Source organism: Ictidomys tridecemlineatus, chromosome 4 (assembly GCF_052094955.1).
Source record: "Ictidomys tridecemlineatus isolate mIctTri1 chromosome 4, mIctTri1.hap1, whole genome shotgun sequence".
Classification (NCBI taxonomy): domain Eukaryota; kingdom Metazoa; phylum Chordata; class Mammalia; order Rodentia; family Sciuridae; genus Ictidomys; species Ictidomys tridecemlineatus.
The window spans coordinates 100,993,840-101,021,781 of record NC_135480.1 but is presented as its reverse complement, the minus strand read 5'-3'; the positions used below and the strand labels follow the sequence as shown (position 1 = coordinate 101,021,781).

Here is a 27,942-nt window from a genome sequence, read left to right as displayed (position 1 = left end):
GCCCTTTCTATGCGGTAGATATGAGCTTGGGATAGAGAGTGGGATACAAAGATCCCTGTCCAGTGGGAAGACAGACCATCAGCAATCAGAATAAATAAGCAGATGATATACTGTGTTCCTGGATGGGTGCTAAGGAGAAAGCAGAGCAGGGAGAGGGGACGAGGAGGAGAGGGCAGAAGGCAGGACACTATGTTGAGTGCGGTGGTCAGAGAGCCTCACTGAGAAGTAGGGTTGATCACAGACTTGAAGAGATGAGGAGTGAGGACCGAGGGCCTGGGTCAGAGTTTCCTGGGCAGAGGGCCAGCAGGGACAGAGGTCTGAGGCAAGAGGGTGCCTGGCACAATCAAGGGACAGTAAGGAGGCCAGTGCAGCTGGAGTAGGAGTTTTGCTAGGGCCAGCGACGTCTATTGACAGAGGATGATTGCTCTAAAACAGAGAAATGTCCCATTGGCCTCTTGGGAACCATATATAAAAACAATAAGAAGGTTGAAATATAGATTTCAGATTTTTTTTTTTTTTTTGCGGGGGATAGATTTTGGAATATTTGTAGAGACATAATGAGATATCTTGGGGAAGGGACCCAAGCCTAAACATGAAATCCACCTTACACACACAGTCTAAAGGTAATTTTATACTGGATTTTTAATGTGCTTGCTTTGACTGAGGTCAGTTGTGGAATTTTCCACGTGGGGTGTTACACTGGTGCTCAAAAAGTTTCAGGTTTTGGAGCATTTCAGGGTTTTGGATTAGGAGTGTTCCACCCAGAGCTGGTAACTGCCGTCCCAAAGTGCTCAAAGGGCAAAGTGTTTGTGCACAAGGTAGAGAAGCTTCCCACATAGACCTGGGTTCTGTCTGAGGAGCTATGAGCTGGCCATTAACCCATCAGTCCTAAGTGTCAGGAACAGGCTCCAGTTGCTGTCCCGGGGTACCTTTCCAGGGAGCAGGAGTATGAGTCTTTTGAAGCCTTAAAGCCAGGCCTGCTCTTTGCCTTCTGGCAGATGCAATATTTCAAGGCATCTTTTCCCAAAATAGATCTATTTGGTTGGCCTGGAAAAATCTGCTGAGGCAGGTAACCCTGCTCCTCCACTGGCTCCACTGGGAACTCCAGGCAGCTCCGCCACGGGCGCTACCAGCCCCAACTCAGTTTGATGTTTGGCTGATTTCGAAGGGTCTTGTACCTGGAGAATAATCCTTGGCTTGTTACAAAAGTTCTATGGGCATCACTTGACCACCCTCAGCCTTTGATCTCCCCACAGGACTGGTCGTCCATCCGTGTAGCCACCGAGGGACACACAAAACACTTGCCGGACTCATCAGTCACTTCGAGTCTAATTTTTATTGCCACTTGCACCTGCCTAGCCCAGGCCTTTCCCAAATCATATGATTTACTCTCTGCCTTCAGAATGGTCCTCAGTGTCACAGGATGCAACCCACAGGGAAACAGTGCGACTCTGGTCACTTTTTCTCCACTTTCCACTCTTTGTAATTACTTTGTGTAATTACACTTTGGGGCCTATTATAATGGCTCTTCCCCAAACTTACAACACTTGCTGCTTTAACATTTTCCAAACACGAAGGAGTTGGTGCACTGATCATAAACTAAGTACAAACTCAACAAACACATGATGGACAAGCCACGGGTGGACCCCCAGGGCACAATTGCCCTCTGACACATAGCTTTGCTCATATCTATGAGCATGTGGAAGTAAATGGTCACAGGTAGAGGAGCTTTTACCGCCTGTGTTTAAAATGCGCTTGGCCCTGACCCCTCCTCAGCTCTTTCTCACTTTTGCCCTCTGCTCAGGAGTCCATAGCTAACAAGCCCCCAGAGTGGGGCCACTGGAAGGTAAGCAAAATGGTCTCAGCAACATGGTGCTGCCACATCTTTCATCTCATCTGGTTCTTGCTTGTTCTTTAGGGTGTTTTTCCTCTCTCTTGCCTTTATCTCCCTTTTCCTAAATCTCCTAACTTGCCTAGTATTTGCAAAAAATAAACTAAGCCTGGAGTGGTGACACACACCTGTAATCCCAGCAACTTGGGAGACTGAGACAGGAAGATCTCGAGTTCAAGGTCAACCTGGTAAACAAGTTCAAAATAAAAAATGAAAAGTACTGAGGATGGATCTCAGTAGCAAATTGCCACTAGGTTCAATTCATAGAAGAAAGAAAGACAAGAAAGGAAGGGAGGGAGGGAAGGAGGGAGAGGGGAGGGGAGGGAGGAAACCTCCCCCAGAGTCAGGTGCAAGCAGCCTCCACTCTAGGACCAACTTTGGGGTGAGGGACACACCACCAGGAAGTGGCCTGATCCTTCAGTCACTGCTCTCGAAGGTCCCTGCATTTCAGCGAGCAGTGAGGTAGGGTAGGAGTTGTGAGCGCAGGCACGTTGGTCTGTAATAAGAATAATAACTTTTATCTTCTGGATCAGACCCTTTCATATAGCATTTGTAACAAACAGTGGTGCCCATCTGTAGTCCCAGCAACTTGGGAGGCTGGGACAGGAGGATCATAAGTTCAAGGGCAGTCTCAGCAACTTAGTGAGACCTTGTCTCAAAGTAAAAAACTAAAAGGACTAGGGATGTGGCTCAGGGATAGAGTGTCCCTGGGTTTAATCCCCAGTATCAAAAATAAAGAAAGAAAAGAAAATCCCCTATAACTTGATCATAATTATCCCCTTCCTTTTTAAAAAGAAGGAATTTGCAGTCCACCTTCATTCACTTGTTCATTTGCCCATCCTCCATCCATCCATTCACAAGGTGCCTAGTCTCAGCTGCTGGCTAAGAGCTAAAGGGGGAGCCCAGGCCTGTGCGATTCTGCACTAACTCAGCCTCTTGGACCTTGGACCTTGGGGAAATGGCCCTCCAGCCAAGGAGGCCCACGTGTCAGCATTTCAGTGCAACTCACAGAATGGGGTTAAACACATCTAATGAGAGTCATAAGCTGCATGCTGGCAGCTCAGAGCCAAAAATGATTCCAAGGAGATCTGGGAAGGCACAGGGAAGAGGTGGCATTTACATGGGTAACAGGCTCTCCCTGGTGAGGAACCCTGGAGTCAAGGCCTGGGGAAAGGGAAGTGTTATGGATCACTCAGGGAACAACCTGACATAGGTGGCAGGCATATGTGGGGCTTGGGGGTTCCCTTGGGCCCTGACATGGGTTGGTAATGGAGCTTGCACTATATGGCCCCACATGGCAGGACAGCATGAGAGTCACCTCCATTCCCCAGCAGCTGACCCTCACTGTGAGGTAAGACCCCGAGCCCCAGAAAGCCTGCCCCTCTGAGCCCAGGCTGCAGACTGAAGGACCCTCATCATCAGCAATACTCCATTCCCTCTCAGCACTGTCTCTCCAGCAGAGGCTGCGGAGCTACTACATGCCCTCCCCTCCCCCACCTCCCCTGAATTGATGGTTCTCCTGGAATTGAACACAGGGGTTCTTAATCACTGAGCCACATCACCATCCCATTTTTTATATCTTATTTAGAGACAGGGTCTCACTGAGTTGCTTAGGGGCTCACTAAATTGCCGAGGCTGGCTTTGAACTCACGATCCTCGTGCCTTGGCCTCCCCAGCCGCTGGGATGACAGGCGTGTGCCCCCGCCCCCAGTCCTCCTGGTCTTCTATGTCCATGAAATCACTGCGGTCCTAGTCATGCCCTTCTATCAAGGAACTACTTGTGCCAAATACCATGGAAGGCGCTGAGGGTACCACCAGGGTCAAAACAGGCATGGCCTGTCCTGAGGGAGCATGTGCACAAGTGGGGAAGCCACACATGATGGCCAGCACAGTGCGGGGTTCCCAGCGAGCCCAGGAGCTCCAAGGACAAGTATGAGGGGACTCTGGCCCATCCTGATGGTCCTGGAGGGGTTTTCAGTGGAGGTGAGGGCTGAGCTAGAATCAGAAGAGGAGACATTAACCAAGCCGGGAAGTGGAGAGGGAAAGGGACCAGGGTGACAGGGGGCTCTGGGTGGGGGGAGGAAGGGAGCGGAGAGTCTGGAGGGGCGGCTGGAGAAGCAGGCAGGGGCCTCGTCATGAAAAGTCCAAACCAAGAACTGGAGACAGTTTAGGTTTCACCCTACCACGGGCAGAGCAGGTTTTAAGAGGAGGAGTGGCAGATTCAGGGCTAAAGCCCCGAGAGCTCTGAAGGCCACTTGGCACAACCCCTTATTTTGTACAAGGAAACCAAAGTCCAGAGAGGGGGGCATCCTGCCCAGGATCACTCTGCAGAATCGGTCAGGACCCAGACGTCAGGAGCTCACTGCTGTGGACCTCAGTCTAGCAGCCCTTCGGGAGGAATCTGAAGATGCAAGAGGGAGCAGGCTCAGGGCCCTCCACTGCCCTGTGGGAAGAGGGCAGCCCGGCCTGCCTCAGTGGTGGTGCTCCTGTCCTGCACCTCGCTGGCCCGTGACAGTGCTTATCTGGTGTTTGAGGCACATCTGCCAGTGGGCCCACCATCCCTGATAACCCGGGTGGGGTCTGCTCCTGCAGCTGAGCTTTCCTGCCCACCAGCCAGATAGGGGTTGTCCCCAGGCGCCCCCGCTCCCACCCACCCCCATCTATGTCCTGAAAACCATCCGACAGCCCGGAGCCCAGCCTTCAGGACAGCTCTCGGTCCAGGCCCAGCCAGGAGCGGGAGCTGAAGCTTCATTAAGCACTTCCTGACACTGCCTCCCTTCATTATGTGGTACCCTGAAGATTGATTTTACAAGAAGAAGTAAAGACCTTGGAGCAGAGGGACTGTGGGGAAGAGGGATGTGAGGCCCAGGGGATGAAAGCCATCGCCACCCCTGAAGCAGGGAGGGCCAGGCAGGCTTTTAGACCAACTCACCAGGACCCTCATGCAGGTGGCGCCAGAGCTAGATTCCATGGCACCCCGTGAAGAGGCAGGAGCAGGGCTGGGAAGGTTGCCCTCTCCAAATCCTAGAGGGTTCTAGAAAGAGTGTTCACCAGGAGCCCAGAGCCTGAGTTCGGATTCTGGCTTTCTCACAGATGAAGTGTCTGTGCTCAGTTTTCCTACATGTAAAATAGGGTCTTGATATTTGCCCTTTCTACTGCGGTGCAATATGAAAACCAATGAGAAGATGGGTTTGAAAGCGCCAGTAGAAAATAGAATGTGACAGCAGAGAAAGGGACTATGGTGGCAACAGGGTGGTTTCTAGACAGCTTGGAATGTCATACCCCGTGTGCTGATAGAGTTGTTAAAATATACTATATTAAATTGTGGCTGGCTTGATGAAGGCACATGTCTTTGTTTTCCGCAGCTATAACAGAATACCACAGACTGGGTAAGTTATAAACAATAGAAGTTTATTTGGCTCACGATTCTGGAGGCTGGGAAGTCCCAGATGGAGGGACACATCTGGCGAGGACCTTCTTGCTGTTATAACTTGGCAGAAGGCATCTCATAGTGACAGGAAGTGAGGCAGGAGCTGAATTCTCCCCAACTCCCAAGGTAACAGCCTTCATCCATCCACCAGGGCGGTGCCTAACCACCTCTCAGAGGTTCCTCCTCTTCGTATGGTCACAGGGGCATTTCAATTTCCACATGAGTTTGGGGGCAGACGTTCAAATCATAGCAGTGCTCACAAATCCAGGCTGCACCATCACCGTCATCACGATGCAAAATGCACCCTTTCCAGCCCTGAGGTCTTCTGTCTGTCCCTGTCACAGTGATCCCTTCTTTCCTCCAACTCAGACGATGCCTCGGTGCCTCCCACCCCCCCATCCTGCACCTGCCCCTCCCCACAGCCAGGCCTGAGTCCACTTGGGGGAGCCACCAGAGGAGCTCTGGGTCCCGGGCAGATCCCCCTGGCTTCTCCCCACTGAACCCAGCTGGAGGCCCTGCCTCCCTGTGTTCTCTGTCCTCCCACCTGAGTTCCCAGCCAACCTCCTGCTGCCACTGTGCTTGGTCAGCGCCCCTCGCCGCCTGCCGTCTCGCTGAGTGCCTCTTTGTAGCCGCCTCTTTCTCTGACTGGCAGCTCTCTGCAGGTCCTCAGAGCACCTCCTCCTTCCACTGCCTTTTCCAAGGTGCTGACAGCGGACGCCCAGCCTGCCACATCTAGATGGTCACAGCTTCTCCTGTGGCTCTTCAGCATGCTGGGAGACGCTGGCTGAATGTGACAGCCCACCCTCCTCTTCTGCACGGGCCCCTTCCCTCTGGTCTCGCAACCAGCACCAGTGACATCTCAGCCTTTGTGGCGGAGCCGTCCTGTGCTCGTAGGATGCTTAGCAGCACCCTGGCCTCTGCCCACTGTGCCCACCCCCATCACGACAACCCAAAATGTCCCCCTCCAGACATGGCCGTATGTCCCCAGGGGGCCAAAATTACCCCTGATAGAGGACCACGCCCTAAAGCTACAGCAACCCTGGCCTCTAAGGCTCTCGTGCTTCCTCCCCAGTCCACCCCCTCTCCCTACGCTCTGTCCCTCTCCGGGTCTCAGCCCCCCTCACATACCCACCACCGCAGGCCCTCTGCAGCCCACGCTGGGCTCAGTCCCTCTCTGCCTGAGCTGCTGCTGTTTCTTCCACTGCCCAACTCAGGATGGAGGCAGAACACGCAAATTGCACAGTGGGATGCTTCACTGGTGTCTGGGGCCTCTCAGGTGAAAGGCAAGAAGAGGGTCTGGGGTCTGCTCAAAGCGGACGGGGACCCTGGGGAGCTCCAGCTTGGCTTCCTCCCTTCTGCGGATGCCAGGTCTCTCCCTGAGGGCAAGAGTGGGGCTGAGGATGTCCTGCTCCCTGCAGGAGTACCAGAGGCTTCAGGAGAGCAGGCGGGCCACTGCCCCTGGACATTAGGGTTCTGCAGCCCTTGTCCATTTCAACAGCTTAGACTTTCTGCCTAGTCCCAGGAGGTCCCCTCTGGGTCTAGTCTGAGTTTCTTCAGCCATACTCTACCTCTGCACCTGCTTGCCACGATCCCTGCCTAGCCTCCCACCAGTGACACTTGATGCTCACTACCTAGGGGTGTTTTAAATCCTTCAGCCTCACCAAGAACTCAGAAGTCCTCAGGTCCATTGGAGAGATCCCTTACCAAAGGTCTGGTCCCACTTCCCTCCTGCCCAGTCTTGTCTGAATCGGCTCTCCTGCAGCCCTCTCCAGGAAGAGCATTTCTCCCCACTTCTTGGGGAGATGCCAACACACCACCTCTCTCCTAGCACCCTCTTCCCCAGACCAATGTGATCCATCAAAATGGATGAGGAGGAAAATGGATGAGCAGTTCTAGTCAGGTGTCTACAAAAGGCTACCAACCCTTTCCTGGGCCACACACACCCTACAGGACAAGCTGACTTCTCAAGGCCTGTGACCCTCACATGGAGGTCAGGGTCAGGGATGCACCTGGCTCTTTGGCTCCCAGCATTCACTTGGCCACACAGGTGGCCGACTGCAGCATCAGACCTAGTCCCCACTCCCAGGGCCCTGGAGTCCTGTGGGAAGGTTGTGACTTTGTCACCAGCTCTTCCCCTAAAGCCTCTGCCTGCTTCCTCTTGGGCCCACTAGTAAGGTGAAATTAAATGATGCCCATAAGCTTGGAAAAGGAAAGGTGTGGCTTTCACTCTGATGCGCTCTGGTCCCCAGGCATCCAGCTTCTCTGAGCTCCCACCGTCAACATTGCCCAGCTCACCCCTCCACGCCTCCTTCCATCCAGCACACTGACACCCAGAATTCCTCCGTGGCAGCTCCCTGCCCTGGCACTTGAAGCCGCCACCATCCAGCTCTTCATTCTCCACCACCGGGACCTCCCTGTGGCCCCCCACTTACCCCTCAGCTCCACCACAGTGTTCATGGACCCTCCACGCCCCCCAGTACTAAGATGTCCCAACCCCCATCACCCTCCAGGTTCACTGACACCCACTGTGTGCCAGGCCCCAGTCTTGTCCCTTTTGAACCGTTTGTCTCCCAGAATTCTCAGAACACACCTGTGAGATGGGAGCTGTGACTAACGCCCTGAACAAATGTGCAAACTGGGGCACAGAGGAATTGGAAACTGACGTCAGTAAGTGACAGAGCCAAGATGCAACGTTACTTTATTAATATTTCAATACAGCACTTCATTCTCTGTGAATTTTATGATTGCTTTGAACTCTGTACCTATTAGCAGCAGCTCCCCGTCCCCCCTCCCCACAGTCCCTGGCAACCACCATTCAGCTCTCTATGAATCGATTACTCCAGGTACCGCACACGAGCGCAAGCAATCATGTGGTTTGCATCCTTTTGTGACTGGCTTATTTCACTGAGGATAATGTCCTCCGAGTTCATCCATGTTGTGTCATGGGTCACGATTTCCCTCCTTTTTAAGGCTGGATAATATTCCACTGTGCATCTACACAACATTCCATTTATCCATCCATTCCACCCATTCCACCAAACTTTCCCGCCATCAGGGCACAAGGGTCTGCCTTCTCCACATCCTTTCCAGCACATGTTACTCCCTGGGTTGGGGGTTGGTTTCTGCTTGTGTTACAGTGGCCTCCTGGTGGGTGTGAGGTGGGGTCTCCCCGTGGTTTTGATCTGCATCTCTCATGCTGAACATCTTTTCCCTGTGCTTATTGGCCCTCTCTGTATCTTCTTGGAAAATGTCTATTCAAGTCCTTTGCCCATTTTTAAACCAATCTCTTGGGGTTTTTTGTTTTTTTGTTTTTGCTCTCGTTAGGTGTTCTTTAGATGATCTGGCTATTAACCCCTTATCAGATACATGATTTGCAAATATTTTCTCACATTTCATGGTTGCCTTCGCTCTGCTGATTATGTCCTTTGATGTGTAGAAGTTTTAGATTTTGATGGAGTCCATTTCATCTATTTTTTCTTTTGTTGTCTGTGCCTTTGGTGTCATATTCAAGAAATCATTGCCAAATCCAATGTCATGAAGCTTTTACTCTATGTTTCTTCTAAGAGTTTTATCATTTTAGCTCTTACATTTAGGTCTTTGATCTGTTGTGAGTGCCTATCTTTTGTTTGTTTGTTTGTTTGTTTGGGGAAAATGAGAGTTTTCCTGGAAGCTCTTCCCCACCTCACACCCACCTCCAATAAATTTGATCTTGTCGCCCAGAACAGGCAACAATCTGGGGAGAAGGGAGAATAGCTATTGGATAGCTATTTATGTGGTCTGAACCCACTCACTTCCCCAGGCCAGACAGCCAGGGACAACCCGGAGCACACTATGGGTCCTTAATAGATGGACACTCAGGGGTCTGGGGGAACTAAAGATTCAAGCCCTGGCTACCCGCTTCTAGCAGGCCTGTTGCCTCCAGCAAGAACTTAACCTGGCTGAGCCGATTGCCTCAATTTCAAAATGATAATAAATATCACTTCCTTTTATGTAAATATTTCTCAGATGACAAGGCCCTCTTCAGTATCTCTCCTTTTTCATCCTCATAAGGACTCTGTGGAGTAGATAGGGCAGGATTTATTTAATCTCTATTTTCAAGATGAGGACATGATTACCCAGAGAGGTTAAGTGATTTTTCCCAAGGTTGCTCAGCCGGTGGTAAGTTTCAGAAAGGACAGAAAGGACCCTTTGTCTCCCCAGGTATGTAGTCTCCTCCCTCCCCATCTGGAGGAGGAGGTAGAGGATGTTCTGGCTATTAGTAATTATAAAATGAGGGCCCAGAGAGAAGAGAGCTTTGGGTGTTGTTTGGTTTCTCAGCCTCTGTGTAGATGAGGGATGATCTTCTTGGATCCATGAGAGTTGGGACCAGATGAGGACTGGGTCAGAGAAGGAGAGCCAAGGCCCAGCTTCCCTCCTGGCACCTGTGGGTTCAGAGGGTGACAGGGTAAAGAAGGGAACACTCCACTAGCCAGTGGCCCCACTAGCAGGAGGTGGCTGGAGGGAAAGTGTTTCCCCTGGTCTCAACGGGAGCAGAGCAGAAACAGGCTGGGCCAGACCCCGGCTGACCTCAGTGTGACCTTCAGGCTCCCTTCAGCTGTGGCTTAGGTAATAGATCTAGGAAGGGAGCCCTCACCAGAGCTCCTCCCCTCCCTCCTCCAGGGCTGCCCCACCCACCCCTCTCTCTCCACCCCCCTCTCCCCACCCCTCTTCCCCTCCGTGCTCCCTCCCTTCCAAGGCATAATGAGTGTGATAAGAAATTGTCTGTTAACAGGATTAGCCACGGAAATCTCTTGTCCCCTCCCACTCATTCTGTAATACTCCTCATCTCCTGTCCTGTCATGTTCTGCTGGTATCAGAGGCTGTGGACCACCTCGGGGATATTAATTCCTCCTTATTCTTTGATCATGGAACTGCTAATAGCTAGGATGCCCCCCATTGCCACTGGGTCACCAGGCTCCTGGTAAATCACATGAGGCTTTCGCAGGCTCTCCACTAAGTCAGTGGCTCCCTAAATTTCTTCAGTTCTGAGGGCAGCAACGGCCTGTAACTTAGGAGCAAAGGAGACGGGTCTAAACCAGGAGCTTAGGTGGCAGAAGAATGATACATTAATGCTCAATCCAGTTTTTTGTTTTGTTTCAGTGTTGGGGACTGAACTCAGGGCCTCACACGTGCTAGGCAAGTACCACTGAGCTACATCCCTACATCCCCGACTCTTTTTATTTTTTATTTTGAGACTCACTTGCCCAGGCTGGCCTCAAACTTGTGATCCTCCTGCCTTCACCTCCTGAGTAGCTGGGATTACAGGCCCCCAGCCTTTCCTTCCCTTTCTATATCACCCCATACACATGGCCCTCAGGAGACTCTGCGAAGGGTGCAGGCAGAGGTGGGTGAGGGGGCTGAGCTCTGGGCCTGGGCTCACTTTCTAGATCTATTACCTAAGCAACAACTTACCCCTTGTCTTTGAGCCTCAGTCTTCTCATCTGTGCATTAGGGATGATAATGCCCATCTGTCTGCAGCTATGCATACAGCAGGTGCTCCTCACTGCTCTTTTCCTTCTCTGCTGTTTCAAGACTTGAGCAGGGTGGGAACACAGCTCCTGGGATTTACCGAGAGCTGCTTGTCTCGTACTCTCTCCTCGCACCAATCTCTCCAACCTCGTCCTCCCAAATCTGTTTCCCTTCACACATCTCTAGGGACTGATGCCGAGGAAACTTCATGACCCCTTTAGCCCAAGTGAACCTGGAGAAGAGGTAGCAGGAACAGAAGGCCCCCAAAGCATGGCGAGGCCAAAGAAAAGAGGGCAAGTCCAGAATAGTCCTAGACCTCACAGGGCTGAAACCCTGACTCAGGTCAGCAGGGCATTTTCACTGAGAGGAGGAGAAGCTGGGAGGCCCGCGGCGCCCAGAGGATTAACAGAGGTAGGGAGGAAATGGCTGTAGTCAGAAGAGGTGAGGCCGGAACTAAATCCAGGTTAATTTGGACACCATTTTGTGATTGATTGTGCAGAAAGTGTCAGCAAGTGAGAGGTGGGGAAATTGCACCTGTCTGGTGAATGAGCCCGGAATTCCAAGTGCCATTTCTCAGGAAGCCAGGGAGCCGTGTGATGGTGAGTGGGGAGGCAGTGTGTGCCCAGGGAGATGACAGGACCAGTTTCTCCACTGGGATATAGCAAGAATCTGCCTTACACCTGTTCCATGCATCCAGCCCCATGCGAAGCCCTCAACTACACTTACTGGGTCGTGTTGGCAGCACCCTGAAAGATGCCATCATTGAGAGTTAAGGTTACTGGACAGAGGCAGGGCTTCTAGACCAGGCACCACTGCAGGAGGGGAGGCCTGCCGCCCAAAGGAGCTGCAGAGGCCAGCCAGTTCCAATCCCAGGGCTGGTGTCCCCTAGCTGTGGTGGCCTTGGGCATGCTTCTGAGCCTGGTGTCCTTTTCCATAGCATGGGGACAGTATGGCCTGCCTCTCAGGATTAAATTGAGATGTCAAGTACAGTGGCGTGTCCTCCTGCAAGGTCTCACTCCCCGTGACTTTCTACTTGTGCTTAACCAGCTTCTGAGTGGCTCTGGGCTCCCCCTCCTGACGTGGGTCAGGTCAGTTGTAACCTAAGCCTGTCATAATGCCTATGTCACCTCACTTTAGTGTACCATGGAGGCTTTGTACTGTCTCAGACCACCACAAGAAGGGCAGCTACAGAACAATAGGATATTTTTAAAAAGAGAAAGAAAAAGAGATCACATTCGCCCAACTTTTATTGTAGTATATTATTATAATTGTTCTATTTTTATTGTGTGTTATTGTAGTTCATCTCTGACTGTATTAACTTATAAATTAAACTTTATCATAGGTGTGTATGTGTAGAAGTAAAACAGTACACAGTACATGGAGGACTTGGTACTCTCTGCAGTTCCCAGCATCCCCTGGGGGAACATATTCCCCAAGGGTAAGAGATGACTTCTGTACACTCTGTGTGGATATTGACCTATGAGAGGAACATCCCCACCCCTGTCTCCTTCTCTCCCATCTACAGCCATCAAGGAAGATAATCTATCAATGCAAAAAAAAAAAAATTAAATTCACCATAAAAAGCAAGTATATGGTGAAAGTTGAGTAGGGGGCACAACTCAGGGGGAGGAGATGACAGGGTCAGTGACAGGGTCAGGCAGGTTCTTTTCCTGGAGAAGGAAGACAGAACTTAGAGCCAACAGACGCCAAGAGTGCACTAGAGCGAGAGGACAGGGAGTCGCTCTGCAGAACCGGGGTAGGAGCTTGTGTAGCGACAACCTTTCAATCAGACACACTCACTTGAGAACTGACAAGACAAACATTAATGGACTGTGAACCTCTCTGCCTTTGCTGATAACCTGGCACCGCCGATGGATCGTATGACCTCACTGATTAGCCCATAAATAAGAAAGGTAGATGTCCGAACAGTGAGTGGCCTCTGCAAGGAATTTTAAGGGTTCTAAGAGGGAACTGGCATGTAAAAGTGATCTGGAATCAGCCACCTCTGTGGCCACCCTAAATTCTGGAGGGTGCTGAAATGGGCGCTGGTTGACTTCTTCCCAGGAAGCTGGTCCTACCCAGAAGGGGGCTCACTTATTGATGAGTTACTGTGCAGGCACCAGGACAGGGCCTCGACTTGGATGCCCACTAGAACTCTTGTTTGATATCATTATTAGCACAATATTATAGATAAGGAAACTGAGTCTGAGAGGTTAGGTGACCTCTGCAAGGCCACCCATGGAATCGAAGTCTATCTGACTTTAGAGCCAAGGACTTAACCATAGACGTAAAGAGGCCAAGATTCAGGCACTCATCCATCCATCCATTCATTCCATCCACAATTTTCTTTTCTTTTGGTATTGGGGGTTGAACCCAGGAGGACTTAATCACTGAGCCACATCCCCAGTCCTTTTTATATATGTTTTTTTGGGGGAAGCAGGTTCTGAGGATTGAACTCAGGGACATTCAACCACTGAGCCATATCGTCAGCCCTATTTTGTATTTACAGACAGGGTCGCACTGAGGCTTTCTTTGAACTCACAATCCTCCTGCGTCAGCCTCCCGAGTGGCTGGGACTACAGGCGTGCGCCACCGCACTGGCTATATTTTTGAGATAGGATCTTGCTAAGTTGCTTAGGACCCAATAAGTTGCCAAGATTGGCTTTGAACTCTCAATCCTCCTGCCTCAGCCTCCAAGTCACTGGGATTATAGGCCTGTGCCCCTGCACCTGGCTCACAAATATATTCTGAGCACCACCACAAATGCGTAGTAACTGAAACAGACCAGAGCAATGGACAGGCAGGCAGCCCTGCCTGGTGGAAGCCATAAACTCTTTCACCAACAAGCACTGGTCATTTACTGATCACCAGGCACAGGCTGGGCCACAGACTGGAGGCAGAGGTGAACAAACCCACTCTTGGCCTTTGGAGGCTCCAGCCTCTTATTGTGGAGCTTCTCTTTGCACCATGTGGACACCGGAGGCCTCTGAAGCAGGCAGGCTCTGGGCGGGAAGGACAGGGGCATGGTCACTCCTGCCACCCTGGTGCCTTTGGAGCCACACAGGAGCAGACATCAAATGGCTTTGAAAGGTTACTGTACCATGTCCATTTGAGCCACATCTCCTTCTCAGGCACTGTGTAAGGCCAGCTCTCGTTCCCTGGCTGTAAGCACGCCATTGTCACCAGAGACACCAGATGAAGGAAATGAAGCAGAGACAGAGATGAGACCCTGGGAGGCTTGAGTCTACACCAGCACAGCAGCACAGCGGCTCCTCCCAGCAACCGTGTGTGTGTGTGTGTGTGTGTGTGTGTGTGTGTGTGTGTGTGTGTGTGAGAGAGAGAGAGAGAGAGAGAGAGAGAGAGAGAGAGAGAGAGAGAGAGAGACTGTCCCACTTTAGGGAACAGGAAACTGAGGCCTGGCCTCCAGGTCACACAGTTCTGAACTGCAAGACCTCGCTCTCCCAGCTCTGGTCTAGTGCTCTCGCTGCAGTGTGACCCAATCAGAGTCGGCAGAGCCCTTAGGAATTCTCGGGCCTGGCCAGGTGTGATGGGGTTCAGAAGAGGGATGCGTAGTATCTTTAAGGCACCTGCACTGTATCTGGGAATCTGAAAATGGCCCACATGGAATGGTTAAGAAACCTTCCAAATGTGAAACTTGAAGACTGTCCACATCCCAGGATGTGGCCCAACAGTGGGACTGATAACTGTGTGGAAAGGGAGGGGAGCCTTCCTTAGCTGGACTCCCAGAGAGGCCTTGGGTGGCCGGCTGTGGTGCAGGAGGGGAGGGCACCCTAATTGGAAGGAATCAAGGGGAAGTCCTGTGGCAAAGCAGTAAACCAAAAGCACTTGGCAAAAGCATGGCTTCAGAGTTCACAGCCCCAGCTTTGAGATTTGGGGCAAGTTGCTTCAATCTCTCTGAGTCTCAGCTTCCTCATCTGTTGGAAGGGAAGAGAACACTTTCACCAGGGACCAAACAAGATGGCAGGTAGCTGGCCCAGTGCTGCCACCGTTCCTTTGTATGGAGCCTCCACCACCAGGCTGGAACTGGCACTACACAGTGGTGGGGATCCTCAGGGGGTTACATTCTGGGGACATGCCAGGCCTTGGTGACTCAGTCCCCACCTCATCCAGAGACAGATTATCTTCAAGGGGAGGGTCTCCTTGAGGAAGGGGTGTGGGCTGAGCTCTGAGGGGTGGGTCAGAATGAACTGTGGAGAGGGAGTGGGAAGTGTCCCAAGTCATCCTAAAGCTGGAGAGGAAGAGGGAACCCAGTACAACGGAGGACCAGAGGTGGGGCAGCGGGTGGATGGTGGGCTTTGGCTGCCCTACTAAGGTCTTTAGCCTAAAAAACCTAGGAAGCCACAGGGTGCTTTCAGCCTGCTCGGAGTCCACTTGAAGAGGATCTGGCTCCAGCAAGGGCAATGAGTTAGATGAGAGCCCAGCAGATATGAAGGCCCTTGATAAAAGGCCGCAGGTGTGGCCTTCATGGTACACCCTGGGGAGAGAGGGCGGAGCAGGGAGCCAGGGCTCCTGGGAGCTGAGCTCTGTGTCAGAGTGAATCCCCTACTTTTCTGGGCTAGCCCTTGGTCTCAGAGCCACCCAGCCTGGAAGAGTAACTCTAAATTCCCAGTGGCAAACGGGGGTGCGGGGTGCAGAGTGGTCCTTCAGAGAAGGAGCAGAAGGGTGGGGGTGTGCCTTAGAGGTGAGAGCCAGGTGGGCGGTCGCCGTTCCTCTTCCCCAGGCCTAAGGACATGAGAGGGTTCCTCCCTGTGGCTGCCTGGCTTTGGGGTTCTGTGGAAGCAGGGCAGACTTCCCGATTGTAATAACAGTGATTTCTATTACACCATGAGCATCTGACATGGAGCGAGGAGCCATGAAGCCCCCCGGCGGGTAACATAAAAGTGGGGGTGGGGGCTCTGGGGAGAGTTGGAGGCTGCCGCCCCTGGCTGGGCTCTGCCATGTGCAGCGAACGAGGACTGGGAATAAAGAGACTTATTTCAGCACCCTGTTATTATGGCATCTTGTTTTCATAGTTTGTGCAACAAACCTCTCCCCCCCCCCCTTTTTTTTCATCTTCCTCTCTCAGCAAATCCATTTAAATGCAATTCTATTCTTAAAGCGGCCCTCTCATGCATGTCTAATGAATGTCAGGGAGATGCTATTACAATGGGGCCGAGGAGGGTCCAATCGGCAGTGTGTGTACAAGTCATTTGAAAGGAAGCCTGGGAGCGCTCCAGTTTTATTACAGCATAATTAGAAATAAAATCTTGTTGCAATAGGAGAATGAGAGATGTGTGCTAATCCTGTGGTGGAGAAAGATAGAGCTGTATTTAGAGAAAAGGATTCAGGGAGAAAGAGGAAATAGCCACTGCGCGTCCGCCTCCCAAGCTTCTCCCGATTCTCTCTCCCAAGACCCTCCATCCTCATGGCCCCTAGGACCCCTGGCTCCTGGGACCTGCTCCAGAGACAGTGCTAGGATCCTATGGAAATGAATTGCCCAAAGTGGTCAGCCTTCCAGGGCACCAGGGGAGTCAAGCCATGTCCCTTCAGAAAATCCACAGGAACCCCACCGTGAGCAGTGGTGGGACAGGCTGTCAGAGCTTGGACTTGGAGACTGAGACCAAGGCCCAGCTCTGAGCCAGCCACTTACCAGAGTTATACATCCATTTGTCCCACCAATACTTACTGTCTGTTAGGTGCCAAGCACTGTTTGAGGACATCGTTGACTCTTTAAGTTCTAATGGGAAGTGGGTTTGGAGAGGTTCAATGGCATCCCCAGCATCATCCAGAAAGAAAGTGACACACAATTCAAACCTCAGCCCTCTGATTCTGGAACCAGGCTCTCTCTGCCCCACCATGCTGTCAATGTCCTGGGTCTCCCTGAACCCCCTGGATCCTTCAGAAACCCATCCCCCCAGTACAGCCATCTGCTACATAGCCCAAAGGCAAAGCTAAGGAGGTGGACCTTGATAATCCGTCTGATAGGACAGCAAGGGGGCCTCAGTGGTGAGCGCCCAGTGGTCCTGACCATCAGGAGGGCTGTGATATCAGAAGGGAGGACGACTCTGGCCCAGGAAGTGAGTGGGTCAGTGTTGGCTTCTGTGCTCTGCACCCCCTCAGACCCCTGGCTGAGATGGGTGCTAAAGGGAAGGAGACCCCACCTTTGCCCAACCAACTGGAGGGAGATCTTAGAATCACAAAAAGAGCGAGGCTGGGGAGGTACACACAAGAGCAGAAGGTTCAATCCCCTCACTCCTCATTTAGGGAAACTGAGGCCCAGAATTGTCAAAAGCCACAGCAAATTAGAAGCCAGTTTTCTCCCCTCTGGGCTCAGTGCACCCAGCTCCAGCATGCCGGCCCCTGCATAAGTGTTCCCAGAGGAGAAGCTGCCACCGGAACCGTTCTCAGCCCCAGCCTGCTTGCCAGCCCTTCCTGAAAGTCCACGGTTGGCCGGGTGGGAGGAGGTGGCCTTCCTGATGGAGTGCAGGATCCGTCTAGAGCTGAGCTTGGCCTGAGAGCTTGATGCAACAGGGGACAGCACTGCCCCACCTTGAGGGTGGTGAGAGCCCCTAGTCCCGCAGGAGACATTAGTCTGAGTCTGAGCCGTGAGGGTAGGATGATGTCAGCGCTCTCCATAACCCATGCCTTCTTCGACCACTCATCTTATCACAGAGGTGGCAGTGGAGGAGGAAGAAGAGAGGTCTGCTCCCCTGACACCTCTTGGGAACATGTGGTGTACTTTGTGCTCCCCCATCAATGGCCCGACAGGCCAAGCCAGCCCAGCCTGACCTCTTGTTCATGAGTTGTATGAGACCATGTCTACCAAAGTCCTCGGAAGCTCATGTGCCAGAAAGCAGGTAGATAAACCTGCTACCTGTTCTAAAGCCCTCTTCTAGTCAGTTCCCCACCTTCGCCTCCAGCCGTGCATGCCACTGATTCCACTTCCACAGGGAAAGAGCAACAGGCCAGGAGACAGGAGGCCTCCGGGACACACTCTGGCCCAGACTAGGCGCACAATCCTGTGCCTCCTTTCCCTCCAGTGCCACATGAAGCACAGGTGAGATCTGAGCCTTGGAGAAGGCAGATGAGGCCCTGCCTGGGTTAAAAGACCCATTCACAGGACAGGTTGCCTACACACCCCACCCCTGAGCAGGGCCTCTCTCCCTCTTCACCTCCCCTCAGCTCCTGGCCCCTGATGCCCACTGGAGGGACTCAGGCTCAGTCTCACCCCGCCCTTCCTACTCCCAATCTCTGAACTCAACCCGCGTGGAGGACTCAGGAGCTGCTCCCCTCTGCCCTCTTCCCCATCCCCGTCCTCACGTCTTCTGAGCAGGGCCTGATCCTGGGTGTCAGTGCTGCAGGTGTCCTCGGGGAATAGCCTGTCCCAGTGAGGAGTGGACTGGTCTGCCCAGACTGCAGTAACAGAATCCACAGACCAGAGGCCCAAACCATCTCCCTTCTTTCAGTTCTGGAGGCTGGAAGTCCAGGACCACGGAGCTGCAGGGGGGGTCCCTGGGCTTGCCGCTGCCCCTTCTCGCGTGTCCTCACATGGCCTTTTGTCTGGCTGTTGTTCCTTCCTCTTCTCATAAGGACGCCAGTCCTATTGGATCAGGATCGCCCCTATGACCTCACCTACCTTCACTACACTGGGGGTCAGGGCTTGCACGTGAATTTGGCGTGCGGGGTACAAAATTCAGTTCAAACAAGGAGGATCCAAGACTTAGAGCCAACCAGGCCAGAGCTGAGACTCGAATCCAAGTTCCCGCTGCGGACTCTCCTGGGGTGTTGGGGGAGGCGTTTACAATCCTGAGAGTCCAGAGTCCAGAGGAGAAGGAGAAGAATGAACCTTGGCTTTCCTTGGGGTTTTCAAACCCAGGTGGCAAGCATCCCCAAGGGCCCTTGTGGAACAGGAAGGAAAAGAAGGAAGGAGTCTTGCAGAAAGCTCCCTGCAGGGTGCCTGGTGGGGCCACCAGACAGAGGCCAGCTCCCACCAGCCAGGAAGTGTTGACCACCCTCACCCGCCCTGCCCCACAGTGCAAAGAGCTTGGAAGGAGAGAACAGCTCTGGCTGGGGGATGGGGGGCAACGGATCTCTTTAGTCACAGGAACTATCCACAGCCTCCGTGCCGTAGGCTGACCACATTGTTTTTATAAATCTACATCAGGTGGAACAGTAACTGCTAACCAGTATTGATTGCAATTTCTCTTTTGGAATTGGCCGTCTTACAAGGGTCAATTGAGGCTCTTGGAGGGCCTGACATCCTGAGGCCACCTCAGAAACAGGTTTGGGTGGTGACAAGCTAAGAATCTCTTCTTTTTCAAGAGAGACTTATTATTTTTTCTGACCCTGGCCAGAGATTGATGTTGGTACAAAACTCCCTCTGATTCCTTCCCTCCTTTCCTACTCCATGCACCCGCCCCCCGTGGCCTGCAGGGACCTTCCTCGCAGGGAGAAGGGAACCCTTCCCCCAGCTTCAGTCTCCTGCCTCAGGAAGGCACCTGTCTTCAGCAGTGGAGAAGCAACAGCCAACGCCACGCAGTCCCTGTGTCCAGCCTGTGCATCAGACACACCCCCGAGCCCTGCCCAGCCCAGCCCCGGCTCTTGAGAGCAAAGCCTTCCCAGAGGAAGCAAGGAACCAGGGACACTGCCTCTGCTCACAAAGGCAGAGCATCCATCTCACGGGAAGTGCTGGCCAAGGCCCCTCCACACAGGCACACCCTCCGGCAGCAGGCTGTGGGACGTGTTCAGGAGCCCCAGGTGTGAACCTGACTTTCCCTGCCCTGGATGTGTGCTCGAGCAAGTCTCAGCCACCATTTTCTCTTCTGTGGAGAAATAGGGACCATCTAGGCCTGGGCTCATGCTTAAGAGAGGGAATATAAGGCATTTCCGTACCCAGGTGCCCGTGGATTCCTGCACCTTGGGGTGTCTTCCTAGCTGGGTTTGTGACACTAGTAAAGACACTCCACCAGCTAAGGCACATCCCTCTCCAATCCCAAGACAGACGACTCCCATGAGGGGTGCCCAAAACGGCCAGGGAGGGCAAGAATCCAGCTATAGGTCCTGGATACAGGCCTCTTCCTCAAGGGCCCCAGCTATGGAACCTCTCACGTCTAAGGGTTTGAGATAGAACCACCCCAAATGGCTTGATCTTAGGGTTTCTCTGTTCACTGGGCCTGCTCTTCTGGACTGTGTCCTCGGCCCTGAATGTGGGTCCTGGCCTCTGAGGTGGTTCCGCCCTGGAACCCGCAGACTTCTGCACGTAGTCTCTCTTCTGAGTGAGTGTGGCACTCCATCCAGTCACCTAAGAAAGGGGGCGTCCCCAGGGTCAGGCAAGGGTGATGAGGGGTGAGACACCAGGGAAGGCATGTCCACTCCCTGACTTCCCTGGGCCCAGGGCTCGGGTTAGAACGAGTCTCTCAAAGTCTGTTTGTTGGAAACTCCGTCCCCAACACAACCGAGCTGGAGGCAGTGCCTAGGAAGAGGTGATTCGCTCACGAGCCTCACTGCCCTCCAGGAGGACTGACGTGGTTACTGCAGGAGAAGGTTAGTTGTTCTGAGGGGCTTGTTGTAGAAGCAAATCTGGCCCCTTCTCACTTCTGCTCTCCTATGCTCTTGCCCTTGCACCTTCCGCCTTGGGAGGCCCTCGCCAGGCACCGGTGCCACGTTCTCAGTCTTCCTGGTCTCCAGTTAGGGAGCAGGAAAAAACTCAGAGCCAGCTCCTGTGGGTCCACTCTCCTGGCTTACACCCCAGGTTGCCTGGACCCAAGTTCCTGCTTCTCTTTGTTGGCTCCAAGCCATCAGTCTTGCTTTAATGTCCCAGCCTGGACTCCCCTGAGCCAGGGAACCAAGGAAAGGATCCAAGTGACCTAAAAGGAGAATTGCAGCCCAAAACATTGCTGTGTGGCGGTGGAGGTTACAGGGGACAGGAGGCCCTCCGTCCCATGTAGAGGGTCTGCTCTGTGGCCAGGATCTGATCATTCAACACATGCTCACAAGCACCCACTATGTCCCAGGCAACCTGCTGCTGGTTACAGAGTCAACTGAAAGGCCCCTGCTCTCTCGGAGAAGCACAGTGTGCTCCCAAGACAGTGACACAGGGGACGGAGTGCGGTAGGGGTGTGGCGCCCAGTCCAGTAGGATAGAATGCTCGGACAAGGCCTCCCCAAGGGACATGAGTCCAGGGAGGAGCATGACAAGAACAAAAGGAGCCACAGCCCAGCAGGCCTGGGGTGGAAGAGAGCACAGGAAAACAGGCACCTGACCCAGCCACCGCAGGGCTCATCTGCGGGACCGACTGACAGCAGGGACAGGTTTTAAGCTCTGAGTTCATAAATTGCTGGGAGGGAAACGGTCTTAGGGGTGGCCCATGGCATTTCTTCCATTCGATACTTAAACTCCCCTGCAATGTCTCAGCTGAGTTTCTTCAGCATTAAATATCCCTGGTGACAGGAGACTCACTCACAAAGACACTCATTCCAGTTTGTTCAACTTGATTGTCTTCACTTTCTCAATTTCAATTGTGATAGGACACTCATAACATAAAATTCACCATCTTAGCCATTTTTAATATTAATTTTACATTCAGTAGTGTTTAAGTTCATATTCATTTTATAAAACTGAAACTCTGTGCCCATCATCAACACCGCTTTCTCCCTCCTCCCAGCTCTGGAAACCACCATTCTGCTTTGTTTAGGGAATTCTGATCGCTTCTGATACCTTGAATGAGCAGAATCATACCATATTTGTCTTTTTGTGCTTGGCTTATTTCACTTAGCATAATATCCTCAGGCTTCAGCCATGTCAGAGCACGTGTCAGAATTTCTCTCCTTTTTAAGGCTGAATCATATTCCACTGGACGCACAGACTACACTTTGTTTATTCGTGCATGCATCAGGACCCGGGCTGCTTCCACCTCTTGGCTGCCGTGGATAACATTGCTGTGAACATGGGTGTATAAATATCTCTTTGAGCCCCTGCCTTCAATTCTTTGGAGTCTACACCCACCAATAGAATAGCTAGATGATACGGAAATTCCACTTTAATGTTTCTAGGAAACACCACACTGCTTAGTTTATTTATTGAATTTTGAATGCTCAATAAATAAATTCAAATCGAATGGGAGAGAGTAGAAGCAGTGACCAGGCAGGCGAAAGGTCTGCCAGATGGAGAGATGCTGGGAGAACCGGGAAGGCTTCCTGGAGAAGGTGGGTCACATCAAGCTGGGATCAGGCCTCCTGAGTGGCAGGTCTTCCTCAGTGAGCCCCACCTCAGACTTTTAGGAAGTTTCCTTCACTGGTTTGTCCTGGAGAGTCTGTTGGGTGCTTATGCTGTGACAGCCACAGCTTTCACACCGAGTCAAGTGGGAGCCATGGAAGGGGGTTGAGCAAAGGAACCACCTGACCCGACTTAGGGTGGAAAGCACCACCCCGGGTGCACGTTGAGGACAGATGGAGGAGAGCAGGGCAGAAGCAGCGAACCCTCTGCTTTGGTCAGTAATTCCCCTTCCTTTGCTATTGGTGCAAAGGTGCATTGGGACCTTCCATTTTACACTCTCCCCCAAAATCTCAGCCTGCACTTTCTCTGCCTGCCATCATCTCCCCACCAAGCCCCTCTCATACCTCCCTGAGAGCCCAGCAGCAAAGGCGCCTCACCTTTGCAGAAGGCCAGGGAGGCCTCTCTCCATCCAGAAGCTCTGGGGCCGCCAGGAGCCCAGGGGTGTCTATCAATTATCTCTGCATGGTTCCTGCAGTCTCCAAGGCCCAGCTCTCTGACCTTTTAGAAAAAGACAGAAAAGCTGCTGCCAACTCACTTAGTGCTGTGCACAGGGCCTCAGAGTCGCCAAGGAGGGGCTTCTTTGCCTTCAGGCTCCCTGCTGGCCAACCACCCTTGAAGAGGAAGGGGCAGAATTTGCAAGAAGCCTGACCACAGTGGGGAGCTGAAGGCCCAAAGGCCCCAGCCTCAGCCAAGCAGGCCGCCATCTTCCCGATGTACAAGCCGCGGCTTGTACTGATTGACTCCACTGCGTGCCGGGGCTGTCCTGGGCATGTTCCATGTAACTCTCCCCACAACCCTGTGACGAGACTTAAGTTTGGTTTCTTTTCTTCATTCTCCGGATGAAGTGGGACTCAAGAGGAAAGGGCCCTGACAAGTGTATCTGGCCAGGGGTTCTCTGCCCTCACACTGCAATCTCCCCAAAGGTTTTTAATATACCAACTTCCAGGCCCACACCCCCAGCTCTTCAGATGATTCTAGCGCACAAACATAGTCACTTAATCTTTGTGGGTGGGAAAGCCGAGGACCCGATTGGAGATTGAACTTCCCTAAGGACAACCCATATTAGTTTCCTGGGGCTGCCAGACAAATGACCACAAGATGGGGGGCTGAAAACAACAGAGACTCATTGTCTCCAAGTTCTGAGGCCGGAAGTCCAAGTGCTGCAGAGCTGTGCTCCCTGCAGGCTCTGGGGGAGGAGCCTCCTTTGCCTCTTTTACTTCTGGTGGTTGCTGGTGATCCTTGGCATTTCCTTGCTACCGGACACACCTCTCCAATCTCTCCTCCATCTTTACATGGTGCAGTCTGCAGGGGTGTGTTCGTGCCCACATTTCCCTCCTCTTAAGAGGACATTAGCTACGTTGAATTTAGAGCCCAACTAAACCCAACGTGACCTCATCTTACCTGTTGGTCCCTATTTCCAGTGAGGTCAGTCACAAGTCCAGGTGGACGTTAACTTGGGGAAATACTTTTCAACGCACTGTACACCCAACATGATTGGTAGAACCAGGACTCCAGCCCCATCTCCCAGACCCAGCCTGGGCCTGCCCTACCATACTGGACAGCTCACGCCTCCTTAGGCCCACCACCCCTTCCTGGCTTCCAGCCAGCCACCTCCCCACCTTCCCCAGCTCCCCAGCTCTGACGGCTATACCTTTCATGGTGGAAAGACATTGTCTTCCAGCTGTAGAATGGACAGAGACCACGTCTAAGACTTCTCTATGGAGCCCAGTCCAGGACCTGGGTACTCTCCACAAAGACAATAATTCAGCCCCACTGACAGAAGTAACCACAAACAGATGGTCATGTCCCTGTGAGTGATGGTGTTATTCTTGGGGGTCAGTCTGGCACAGATTTGGGGAAGAGCATAGGAAGTAGACTAATAGATCAGGCTCTATCAGGTTCTGGCTGTGTGACATTGGATAGGTTATTTGACCTTTCTATGCTTCTGAATACTATCCATTTCAAAGGGTGGTGGGAATTAAATGAGAAAATCCATGTAAGGTCCTTGGCCTACCATGTAATAGATGCTCAATAAATAAATAAATAAATAAATAAATAAATATATATATATATATATATATATATATATATATATATATTTTTTAAGTAGAAGCCTGGTCCAGATCACCAGGAAAGAGGACAGCAAAATATGCCAAAGTAATAATATACAGAGGGTAAAGATTCACTAACAATATATGGCACTTCCCTGATGATACCACATGACAATCAAGCAGCCTCAAAGCCAGCTTCCACATTTACACAGAGTTCTGTGTCCTAGACTTAAAGGCCAAGGGCAAATGACTGATGAGTGTAAACCCACAGGGCCACTGTTGGCATTTGGGGCAGAACAGTTCTTTGTTATTCAAGATGCCCGGCACCCCTGGCCCCTAGCCCCTGCCCACTAAATGCCACTTTCACCCCCTGGTATAGTATCACCCAAAAAATGATCCTCCCCTCCATGCATTTCCAAGTGGCCTCAGAATGGGGGCTGGCTCCACACTCTTGTTCCTCAGTGGGACCCAGCCTGCTCCCAAGAGGCAGTACCAAGGACATGGAATAGCTCTACCCCTTCCAAGGACAGCAGTACAGAGCATGGGCAGCCAGACAGCCAGGACACCTCACCAGCGCCAGCCTTAGAGGCCAGCATGCTGTCCACCCCTGGCCCCTGCAAGCCCCCCCCCCCCCCCCCCCCCCGGCTGGCTGTGCACCCTCCCTTCCCTTAACTGTAAGGGCTCACTCCACAGGCCTCTTGCTCCTTCCCTTCCCCAGCGGGGCCCATCATCTGATTCTCATCAAACATGCAGAACTGATGTTGCTCAAGTCCCCCCCAGAGGGGATTAACATAATACCCCTGATTTCTCCTTCCCCTCTCAGCTGCTGTGCATCCCCCTGGCTGCAGCCTGCCTTTGTTTCAGGAGGAGCAAAACACTGTGTCTGAAAACGTTACTGCAATTAAATATGCACAAGAAGGGGGGAAGGGAGGGGGAAATGAGGACAATGAAGGATGTGAAACATCAGATGCGGCAGCTGCTTGTTGCTATAGAAACCCCAGCTCCCCACCACCATCACCGCAGCCTCACCCCCACCCCAGCCCCTACTCCCCGTTTAAAATCCCAGTCGGGCCAAAGGCCCCATTTGTCCTGGGTTGCTGGGAGGAGCAAGACTCACGGTCCTCGCTGACTCGGGCTGGGGCACCTGTGGTCTGCTAGCACTGATTTTTGTCTTTCCTGTTTTTCCTCACCCCGCCACCACCACACCCACCACCACCCCAGCCCTACCCTGGCACTTGTGATTGGCAGCAACACCCTCCAGTAGATCTGCATCCTGGTCCCAATTACATAATAAATTACTGGAGAGCTTCCACGTTTGACTTTGGGATGTCACAACATGGAGACAAAATGGCACACACAGAGTCCGACGGGGGGAGCCAGGCTCGCTGTGTCCTCTGTTTCTCTCCAACTGCCGCAGCAGGGCTCAGCTCCCTCCCTCTGCCGTCTTGACTGAGTGGGGGTCTGCATAGCTGTGGTCTGTGTGCTAGAGGGGGCAGGGCAGGGGTCCCCCAAACTCCACGATCCAGAGGACTGGAGACCTGCCAGATAGTGGAGGAGGACCCTCGGCAGATAGAGCTGAGCAGGGCCCTGTGGGTTTGAGGCCCAGACTTGGGTCCACAGAACCACTGTCTGAGGGGAAGAGAGGGAGAGAGGTAGGGCAGAGCTTCAGAGACAAGACTGGTCTTTAGTTGAGTGCAAGAAAGGCACAGGAACTCGGCAGCCCCCGCTCCCCCTGATGATCCACAGTCCTGCTCAGTTCTGCAGCCACAGTGGAGTCTGATTGTCAGATCCCCATACTTGGCAGAGTATCTGGCTCCTGGTGGGTCTAGCGCTATATAGAGATGTGTAGGAGAGAAGGAGGGAGAAGAGAGTAAAGAAAGAAGGGGAAGGGGGAGGGGGACAGGAGACTTCTAGATAAACCAGAGTTTATTCAGAAGCAAGAGAGCAGATTGACACCTGGTTCTTAATCTGGACCTCCACCCTGCAAAGTGTTTGCACCTCATTATACAGACAAGGCTCAAAATTGAAACCATATAAATTAAATGACTTGAAACCATATAAATTAACTATTAAAAAATAAAGTCCTAAGCCTGCATAGCCTGAAGAAAAACCAAAGGGCACTACAGGGGCCGTCCCATTTGGGCAGGAACAGGTCAGGAACACAGAGTTCCAGGGAACAGAAGCAGGACCTGTGGCGCCTCTGAGGACACCAGCGGTGACTGAGGAAGAACTCTTCCAAAGTCAGAGATATTAACTCTAAATGGACTGTGGGGGGAGGTAGTGAGTTCCCCAGACCCAGAGGTATTCAAACGAAGGCTGAGAAACCTGGTCAAAGATACTGTCTGCACATTAAACGTTTCAACCTCCAAATTCTACAGCTTCCACTGTCAGAAAGTGTCCTCTGGTGAGGTCCCCACCTGCACATGCTCAAAATCTTATTACTTGTGCTTGGAGGTGGGACACCACCAAATATTTCTAATAGGGTGAGACACAACCAGAGCTCTGATCATTGATTGAGGGGATGTCGCTGTGCCCCCAGGTGGAAGGAATTCCCGTGTTAACCAGGTTCGACATTATATTCTCTCCTGCTGCTTTACATCCTGAGTCCAGGGGCCCCTCCCAGTGGAAGTGGCACCTCTTGGCTTTCTTGAGGAACCCTAAGCCTTAGGGCCTAGAACAAAGAAAGCCACTCCACTCTTAGTGGAGCCTCCTGCCTGTCCTCCCACTTCCCCACCAAGTCCTGACAGTAATGGCTGCACTGGTGATGGGGAAGTGCAGCAGAGAGCCTTCCCTTTCTTTGCCTTGCACAAAATGGAGGTTGGAATACTGTGTGCTGAATTATCATCGAGTACCTCCATGGCCCCACTCCTCCAAGAGCTTAGTTTCAACAATTGTTTGTGGAATGAATAAATGATTTCAATTGAGCAAAGAGGATTTAGGCCTTAGATGTGGGTTAATGCCGAAGATGGAGTTCCAGGCCACCGTCCGCCGTGTGACCCGGGCCAGTCACTTCACCGAGAGTCTCAGTTTCCTCCTCTGGGAAATGGAGACATCTGAAACAGTGGTTAAGAGCCAGCCAAAAAACGAATGTGAAAAGGCTTTGCAAACTCTTGTAAAGAGATAGGAAAGATGGGGACTAAAGTTTCTATGTGCCAGACACCTGGTTCTTAATCTGTACCTCCACCCTGCAAAGTGTTTGCACCTCATTAGATAGACAAGGCTCAAAGAGGTTAAGTAACTTTCCCAAGGTGTCACCACTAATAAAGAGGAAGAGCTGGATCTGGACCCGGATCTCTGACTCTGAAACCCCACTTCTTTCCCTCAAACCCTGAGGCATCTGCACTTAAGGAAACAATTACTATAATTTCTATTTATCATGTTGTTTGTGTGTGGAAAATCCTCGTCTATTAGCAACGGTACCCCACCCTGCCCCCGCCCCAGCCTTGGAGGCTGTACTGGCCTCACCCTTGGGCTTTCCTACCCCCCCACCCCCCCACCCCACCCCCCACCATCACCGCCTCCCTTCCCGCCTGGGAGAAGGAAGGCCACCTGTCAGCCAGTCAGCCAGTGGCCCAGGCCAGGGAGTAACCAACTCTGTCCTGGTTGTGTCTCCAGAAAACAGATTTTTTATTACTCACCACGGCGGGCTGTACATCTCGGACGTGCAAAAAGAGGACGCCCTGTCCACCTACCGCTGCATCACCAAGCACAAGTACAGCGGGGAGACGCGGCAGAGCAACGGGGCCCGCCTCTCCGTGACAGGTAAGCCACAGGACGGTGGAACAGAG

General features: G+C 52.3%; 1 protein-coding gene and 1 long non-coding RNA gene across 2 annotated transcripts in view; one reads left to right on the top strand and one right to left on the bottom strand.

Moving 5' to 3' along the window:
- Nucleotides 1–27,942, top strand: part of Dscaml1 (DS cell adhesion molecule like 1) — a 318,012-nt gene that overhangs the window by 201,880 nt on the left and 88,190 nt on the right. The window contains exon 4 of the mRNA XM_078047071.1: nucleotides 27,770–27,916. Coding sequence (XP_077903197.1) covers nucleotides 27,770–27,916 — 147 coding nt within the window. The remainder of the gene's footprint in view (nucleotides 1–27,769; nucleotides 27,917–27,942) is intronic.
- LOC144376863 (uncharacterized) lies at nucleotides 21,333–25,340 on the bottom strand. Its single transcript, XR_013437235.1, has 3 exons — nucleotides 25,272–25,340; nucleotides 22,481–22,601; nucleotides 21,333–21,766 (listed from the first exon to the last, which is right to left on the bottom strand). It is a non-coding gene; the product is annotated as an uncharacterized LOC144376863 (long non-coding RNA).